Source organism: Equus asinus, chromosome 10 (assembly GCF_041296235.1).
Source record: "Equus asinus isolate D_3611 breed Donkey chromosome 10, EquAss-T2T_v2, whole genome shotgun sequence".
NCBI classification, from domain to species: domain Eukaryota; kingdom Metazoa; phylum Chordata; class Mammalia; order Perissodactyla; family Equidae; genus Equus; species Equus asinus.
The window spans coordinates 31764123-31773287 of record NC_091799.1 but is presented as its reverse complement, the minus strand read 5'-3'; the positions used below and the strand labels follow the sequence as shown (position 1 = coordinate 31773287).

At 36.9% G+C, this 9165-nt stretch overlaps 1 protein-coding gene across 1 annotated transcript; it reads right to left on the bottom strand.

The window, feature by feature from the left end:
- Positions 1 to 1091: 1091 nt before the first annotated feature.
- On the bottom strand, positions 1092 to 2147 carry ZNF883 (zinc finger protein 883). Its single transcript, XM_014859440.3, is given in 3 exon segments — positions 1092 to 1193; positions 1195 to 1562; positions 1565 to 2147. Coding segments are annotated over 3 exon segments (1053 nt in total).
- Positions 2148 to 9165: the final 7018 nt, after the last annotated feature.

Sequence of the window (9165 nt, the reverse complement as noted above, 5' to 3'; positions counted from 1 at the left end):
ACTAAGATATATTCTTTCTTTATTAGTGTACATTTCTAGTTTTGAACTAGTCTGGAAGTCCTACGACAAATCTCAGTACTGAATTTACTAAGGTGCTAGATTTGACTTGTTAATGACTGAATTTGAAAATTTAACTTCCCTTTTATCTGCATTTATATTCCTTTTCTTACTCCCAGCTGTTGTGTTTTCCCTCTTTTCCCATTGTCCTATGGCTAGAAGTTTGTTTATTGGCTTATATAATGTACTTTTTGTACCTTTTCCCTTAATGTCTGCTTTTACCGTTATTAATGCATTCCTTTTCTTTTCTTCAGGTTTATATCATCATTCTATTCCCTAAGTTTTGAATTGAATAATTAATTTCTAGTTTTATTATTCTCTGAATAATTGCAATTTTCTGTTTGGATTTATTCTTTAACCCAAAAAATTACTTAGAAAATTATTTAATTTAAATAATTTTGTAGTGCTTTTACTTGTTTTCTCTACTGTTATCTCATTGTGGTAAAAAAAAAATGTAGGACTTGAATATTTCCCTTAGAGAGAATTTGTTGAGATTTTCTTTATAGCCATATATATGGTCCATTTAAAAAATATTTCATGAATACTGAAAAATAATGCACATCATATCTGTATGTCTATGGCTATTAATCAAATTTGTCAATTTTTAAAATTTAAACCCTCCATAAAGATGTTTCTTTAACATTGAAAAATCACGTGGGAATGAAAGGATAAAAGATTACATAAACAGTAAAGAAATTTGACCACCCCATTAAAATTTTTGTGTACTTGAAAAGGCTTTTATTATAAGCAAATATATACATATATTAATAAATTATCTCTGAAAATAATTTTAAAAATGTCTTTAAAAAACAAACCAGTCTTTGAGATGAATAGTTCCACTATAAGTTTTTCTCCAATAAGAATAAATTTTTCAGATTGATTACAAGAACAGTGTTTCTTCTCAGTACAAACGTTATAATGAGTAAGTGAGTATTTGCCTAAAGTTTTTCTTGGGTGACAATCCTAGGGTTTCTTGCCATTGTGAGTGCTCAGGTGTAAGTGATGAACCATGGCTGCAGGCTTCCCCACATTTATTACTCTGATAGGGTCTCATTTCTGAACTGAGTTCTCTGATGTCAGATTAAAGACGTACTATGAGAAAAAACATCACCACATTTATTACATCAGTAAGGTTGGTTTCTCCTCTGCATGTGTTTGCTTATGTTTAGTAAGGGCTGAGCTTAAACTGAAGGATTTCCCACATTCATCACATTGGTAGGGTTTCTCTCCTGTATGAGTTCTCTGGTGTCGAATTAGTGATGTTTTATAGCAAAATAGTTTTTGACATTCATTACATCCATAGGGTTTCTCACCAGAATGATTTTTTAGATGTTCAGTAAGGTGTGTACTTTGGCTGAAGGTTTTTCCACATTCCTTGCAAACATAAGCTTTCTCTCCAGCATGAATCCTCTGGTGTTCAGTAAGATGTGCCCTCCGATTGAAGGCCTTTCCACGTGTGTTACACTCATAGGATTTCTCTCGAGTATAAATTCTCTGATGTTGATGAAGTCTGGCGTATGACTGAAGGCTTTCTCACGTGCATTACATTCATAGGGTTTTTCTCCTGTGTGAGATCTCTGATGCCAAATTAATGATGTGCTGTGGCAAGAAACCTTCTGACATTCCGTACACTGATAGGATTTCTCCCCAGAATGAATTCCCTGATGTTCAATTAGATGTGTGCTCCAGCTGAAGGTCTTCCCACATTCAATACATACATATGGTTTCTTTCCAGTATGAATTCTGTGATGTTGACTAAGGGCTGAAATATGGCTGAAAGCCTTCCCACATTCATTACATGGATAGGGTTTTTCTCCAGTATGAATTCTCTCATGATTTCTAAAGGATGACTTATACATAAAGGCTTTTTCACATCCATTACACTCATAAGGTTTCTTCCCAGTATGGACTCTTTGATGTTTAATAAGGTTAGTTCTCTCACTAAAAGCTTTCCCACATTCATTACATTCATAAGATTTCTTTCCAGTATGTATTCTTTGATTTTGAATATGATTAGAGTTCTGGCTGAAGGATTTACCACATAGTTTACATTCACGTTTCTCTTTCATACAAATTTTCTCAGATTCCATCAGTGCTGAACTATGGCTTTACATTTAAATTGTCTCCAGAATAAGTAAGGTTTTAGCTACAAATGTATCCTTTCTTATACCTAATAAATTATTTTTTGTTTTGAATTTCATTTTAAAAAATCAATTGAAGAAGAATTATGTTTTAAACCCTATCATTTGCGTCATAATTATGAGATCTTTATCTTCTAGAAACACTCAGTTGTTTAAAAAGTTTGAACTCAGATTAAATATTTTCCCCAAATTATTATATTCATAATCTTCCTCTTGAATTGAATGTTCTTGTAATTTAGTTTTACTGGTGTTTTTCAAATTCCAATTCTTCTAATGTGAAGTTTTAGGAACAAGGATTTGAAAATTTTTCTAACATCATGCCATAACACTATTTGTTTTTCAGACACTTTCTTCTCGGAGTTGGTGCTCAGGATCAAGCAGAAGACAACGTCTGTTCCCTCTGGAATACAAAAGTGGAAAACAAAACTCACTCCTCAGTTACAGAAAAAAGGAGAACACAAATAAAAATAAACCAGTGCTATGATAAAATGAAAGATTATACAGTACAGGTCCTGATTAATATGTATGTTTAAAGCAGGAAAGGGTTAGTATAGATAGGCATGGTAAAAGAAATGGCTGCTTTGAGACAAAATGCATAGCATAATTAAAGGCAAAGATACAGAAGAGTATGGGACATGAGAAAAAGTCAATGACACTAATTCAAACCTATGACTTTGGAAAGCAGGGGTAAAAAATAAGAAAGGAATGAGCCAGCCCTGATGGCCTAGTGGTTAAAGTTCAGTGCACTTCACTTCGACAACTCAGGTTCAGTTCTCAGGTGCAGAACCACACCACTCATTTGTCAGTAGACATGCTGTGGTGGTGGCTCACAGAGAAGAACTTGAGGCACTTACAACTAGAATATACAATGATTTACTGGGGATTTAGGGAGGAAAAACAATTAGGAAGATCGGTAGTACATGTTAGCTCAGAGTGAATCTTTCCCAGCAAAAAAAGTATATAAATAAATAAAAAGAAGAATAAAGATATGGGAGTGGATAATAAAGAACTCTGACAATTAAGAAGAGAAATTCTATGCCATGTAGGAGGAGATGGGAAAATTGAGGTTTCCTGTCACAATAGTAACATGATAAATATGTGGTGTTTTAGATGAAGATGCTTGTTAGTATCATCTAAAATGGATGATGAGAGAATAAGGCTGTCAAATATAGCACGAAAGTGTAATATAAATGACACGGGCCTGGATTGGGAATATAATAGTAAGAATTTAGTAGAGGAGTAAATCTAAAACACAGAAAGGAAGAAAGAAAAAAATACTGACATGATTATGGGGAATTTTTACAAAATGAGCTGCATAAAGATACTTCTTGGTTTCTAGCCAAGAAGGCTGGAACTAATTGTGGTAACAATAGAGGAAATCATAGTGCCACTAATATGGTACTAATGACAGAAATATTGAAGAAGGAAAAAGAGACTACTTAGGGAAAGCTAGTGATTTTGTTTTTTACCATATTGAGTTTAAAGTGATTTAAGGTGAAGTAGGACATTCAAGTGGAGATAGACTCTAAGCTGGGGAAACTATGGGGATAGAATGCAAATGAGATATTTGGTCTGATAGTTATTATATAAAAAGTACATCAGGGAATTAATCACACAGAAAGACTATTTGAGGATATCAGAATGCATGGATTCTTTGAGATAAAAAATAAACAAGTAGAAAATAGGCTTTAAAAGTATATGCATTGTTATTATGAAGGAAGTGAAGCTAATGAAAAAGCATTTGGAAAGAGATTAGAATAGAAAAGAATCTAGTGATGTCACATAAGCAAAGACAAAATAACAAATGCAGCAGAAAGTTTGAATACAGACAGGAGTAAAGGGGGCAGGCCCGGTGGTGTAATGGTTAAGTTTGCTTACTCCACTTCAGTGGCCCAGGGTTCACCAGTTCAGATCCTGGGTGCGAACTTACGCACTGCTTATCAAGCCATGCTGTGGCAGCTGTCCCACATGTAAAGTGGAGGAAGATGGGCACAGTTGTTAACTCAGGGCCAATCTTCCTCAGCAAAAAGAGGAGGATTGGCAGCAGATGTTAGCTCAGGGCTAATCTTCCTCAAAAGAAAAGAAAACAAAACACCAAACAGAAAAAGAAAGGATTAAAGAATGGGTTGCTCTCAAGAAAGAATTTAGAATTCAGGACTCTCTTCAGAATAATTTTAGTAGAAAAAGAGAAGACAATTTAGCTTCGAAGACTGAAACTGAAGAGGAACTGAAGTTATTAGTTACAATTATGAAGAGTTTCATAATAAAAGGTGAGAATAAAATTGAAAGATAAGTAAAATTAAATTATTATTAGGCACAATACTTTTTCAAAGCAATAAAACCTTTTGAATGTCTGAAATTAGAACAGGAAAAGATTGAATCATGAAATAATCACTAAATGAAGATCCTAAGACAAGTCAAAAAGAATGGAATCTGGGGTACAGATGGAGAGATTAACAATGGAAGAGGGCCATCTCCTCCTCTGAGATCACAGAGATAGGTGAGAAGATGGATAAAGATATGTAGAAATGAAGTTGTTGTTTCCACTAGATGAACTCAGTTTTCTATACAGATCAGGGGGCTCTGCACAGCAGACACTAACCAACATTTCCAAAGCTACCTCCAGTACCAGTATTGTTAGCACCACCACCACGATGCACAGATGGACTACTCTTTACAAGGATTTCTAACTATCTGATTGTTACTTAGATATCTGATTCTTTCTTGGCTAAGTATTTTGTGACATTTGTCCATTTTTCCCTCTGTTATCTATTAGTATGGTTCTTCTTACTTGGAAGATAACATCTGATTTGAAAAGCTGATGTCCCATTCTTGGTGAAAGATAGGGGCTTGGGTGTTGATGATGGATCTCAGAATCATGTCCTCAGTCGTCTTCAGGAACTCTGAGATATAGGAATGTTGATGCTGTTAAGGTAACAAGATAAACGTACCTATTTCCAATGTTCTATTTTTCTTTCTTTCCTTATTTATTTTTTTGTGAGCAAGATTGGCCCTGAGCTAACATCTGTTGCCAATCTTCCTCTTTTTGCTTGAGGAAGACTGTTGCTACTATCTGTGCCAATCTTCCTCTATTTTATGTGGGATGCCATCACAGTGTGACTTCATGAGCTTGTTAGGTCCGTGCCGGGGACCCGAACCTGTGAACCCCAGGCCACCAAAATGGAGCCTGGAAACTTAACCACTGTGCCACAGGGCCGGCCCCTATTTACAGGGTTTTAAAGAGAAGAGCTACCACCTGTTTAGTATAAAAATAAATATCTTTGTGCACAAATAAAATTAAAAATCTCTGGTCCCTAAGCTCAAAACCCAGTCTCAGATAAGCACCTGTAAATCCCATACTACCACATGTTTTGACATTTGAAGAAAGAGTCACTGCAGTCCCCTGTAATAATTATAGAGCTATGCTCATCCAATGAGAAAAGGCTCCTGTCACTGCTGTCACATCCCTGTAGAGCATCTGACAATGCCTTGGTTCTTTTCATTCCTACAAGGTAAAGTCCAATGGCATAGCCTCCAATGCCACTGGTTCCTAAAACATCTAATACATACTCACTCAGGGATCACTCCTGCAAACATTTAGGAAATAGTAAAGCAAACAACTGAAAATGACAAAGTGAGGGGCTAGGAAGTTGTTCCAAAAGGGTTCAGGGTTCTAAGTTCAAGAGTGGCCAAGAGTACATGATTTGGTGTCTACTGTTGAGAGTACACAGAAGCAATACTGAGGTTTCCTTACAAAGACACTGAAAATAAATATCTATGTATATCTATTTATATAGATATAGATATAAACATATAGAGAGATAGATGTAAGATATAAACTGAACTCAGGAAATAAAGTGTAGGGATATCATAAGTGGGTAATGCATAAATGTACACGGTTATAACCTTCTTCTTGGTAGCAATGCACATAAAAACATGGATCAATTGAAAGTAAAGCAATGGTAACAGAACACAGGAAAAGAGAAGGTAGAGATGCAAATATTGGTAAGTCCTTCCTATTTCATACATAATCTGGGAGAAAAGAGACTGGCACCAAGTACCAGCTAGACCCATTTATCTCTGTAAGCAGGCAAGGCTCTATCATGGAGCTAGAACTCATAAAATAGCATTATCTAAGAGAATTATACATTTTCATAATACCATTAACTCCCCTTGGTATAGTTCTATGCTTGCCAAGAAAAATTAGGGTGAGAATTTGGTTTTCTTTTTTTTTTTTCTTGCCAGAGGACTTGCAGATCTGAATTCCATAGTAGTTCTAGATGTTAGTGTGAAATAAATCCACTTTTTGTTTAACTCATCAATCCCTTGTAAACTTACATGGTTAAATCTGTCTCTATATTGATTTCAGGTTTCTTAATCTGCAAATATGAAGATTAGATCCTGGACCATGGAGAATTCATCAAGATAAGTGCCACAATATGAGATTCCTCAGACGTCAAACAGCCAATCAACTTACCTGGAAAACTTTGATATTACTGCCTCCCATATTTCACATGCAATACAATCTCCCTTGCCTTACACTCTACAGGTAATGGAGAAGATATAAGAGATACAGGACCTGATGTTAAAAGATATGTCCTCTGTTTGCAAAGAAAAATTTTCTGGAGACTTAGGAAGAGCCTGAAAACAAAACAGGCAAAAGAAATCTCTAGAGGAGTGATAAACTGACACTGAGGATATACAGCCACTGTTCACCTGGGGGAACTAAATTCTTGCCAATTCTGGCTGAGAATCCAAGCTTGACTCCTCACAGAAGGCCATTCCAGAAGGACAAAGAAACCTGCATAGACTTTGGCACTCACAAGTAGCTACAGGGACAAAAGGAGGGACTGACGCAGCCTCAAAAACATGACCAGACTCTTCCCTAAAAGTATGAGTGAATTTTTAAGCTGAATGGGGTGGGAGTCTGAAGAGCCAAGCTGAAAACCTCTGAATGGAAAAGAAAATCTTCCACAGTCTTTCTGGGCTGAGGAAAGAAAGACCTGCCACATTTTCTACTGAGTGCCCAGGAGGGCCACATCCTAGAAAAGAAGCAACCAAGACGTAAAATAAATCTTATCAAACAACCCTGAACTAACTCAGCTTGGCTGAGGTGATCCTATCTACTTCAAAAAGAAAGAAAGAGAACTCTTCCTGGTGAAAGATGCCATCAACTTGAATCTCTATGGTGCCTTCATCATGATGACAAACACATAATAAAAACTTATTGACATACAAAGTTCTCGGTACCAATGGCCTATAATCAAGAGACAACAAAGTAGAAGGACAGACAAAATAGAAGGATGGAAAATTTCAACAGTAACTTGGAATAGACCAAAAGGAATCAAATAAGCATTTAGAACAGAATGAACACTGAAATTAAGAACTCTACTGGATGGGGATAACAGACTGGGCTAACAGATAAACAGACGAATAAAAACTACTCAAATTGAAGCATAGAGGTTAAAAAACAAAAAGAATAGGGGCTGGCCCAGTGGCATAGTGGGTAAGTTTGTGCGCTCCAGTTGGGTGGCCCAGGGTTTTGCAGTTCAGATGCTGGGTGCAGAGTAACACACAACTCATCAAGCTGTGCTGTGTTGGCATCCCACTTAGAAGAACTAGAAAGACAACTAGGATATACAACTATGTACTGGGGCTTTGGGGAGAAAAAAAGAAGAAAGGAGGAAGATTGGCAACAGATGTTAGCTCAGGGCCAATCTTCCTCACACACACACACACAAAAAGAATAATGATAATTTTGAAAAGGATTAGAAAATGTCCCAGCCCAGAGGAGCCTAAGGAGACACGAGGACTAAATGTAACATGGTGTCTTTGGTAGGGTCTTGGAACAAAAAAAAGACATTAGGTAAAAACTAGCTTGAATAAAATACAGACTTTAGTTAATAATAATGTATTTACCTTGGTTCAGTAATTGTGAAAAATGTACCAAACTAATGTAGAATGTTAATAGGTAAAGGTTCTGAGACCAATTCTAATGTGCGTGGTTGGGAGAGGAGTTTCCCGCACCACCAAGCACCCGGGTGTCCTACAATTCAACTCAATTCTGAGGCTATTTACCTGGAGATAGCACCAGAACCCACAGGTTAAGGGCTCAGGCCCAAAAGACTGCCCCACTTCCCTTGAGACCCCAGTGGCAAGCCCAGGTTATCACCTATACTTTCGACTGACTGGCTGTAAATCAGAGGCTCCCACAACCTCCTCCTTGGGTTTAATTTGATAGAACGGCTCACAAAACTCAGAGAAACATTTTACTTCCTAGAATACTGGTTTGTTATAAAAGGATATAACTCAGGAATAGCCACATGGCAGAGAAGCACAGGACAAGGTATTGGGAAAGGGTTCAGATCTTCCACGCTCTCTCCAGGTGCACCACTCTCCCAGCACCCACATGTGTTCACCTACCTGGAAGCTCCCCAAATCCTGTCCTTTGGATTTTTTTATGGAGGATTCATTACATAGTCACAATGGATTAAATCGTTGGCCACTGGCAATTGATTCAACCTTCAGGCCCTCTCCTTCTTGGAAGTTGTGGGGGAGGTGGGACTGAAAGTTCCAACCCTCTAATCACATGGTTCGTTGTCCTGGCAGCCAGCCCGCATCCTTAGGTGCAGTCTTAAAGTCACCTCATTAACATAATGAAAGACAACTTTATTGTTCTCATCATGTAGGAAATTCCAAGGGTTTAAGGAGCTCTGTGCCAGAAACGGGGATGAAGACCAAATATATATTTCCTAGTATAAATCAGAATATCACAATAGGGAAAACAGGCTGTGGGATACATGGGAACTCTCTGTACCATCCTTGCAATTTCTCTATAAATCTAAAACTATTCTAAAATAAAATGTTTATCAGTAACAACAAAAAGATACCTTGTTTTATTTCAGTTAATCTCCTATTTACCTCAACTATTTTCTGACAGCTTACATCTTTCTTTTGAGCACCATCT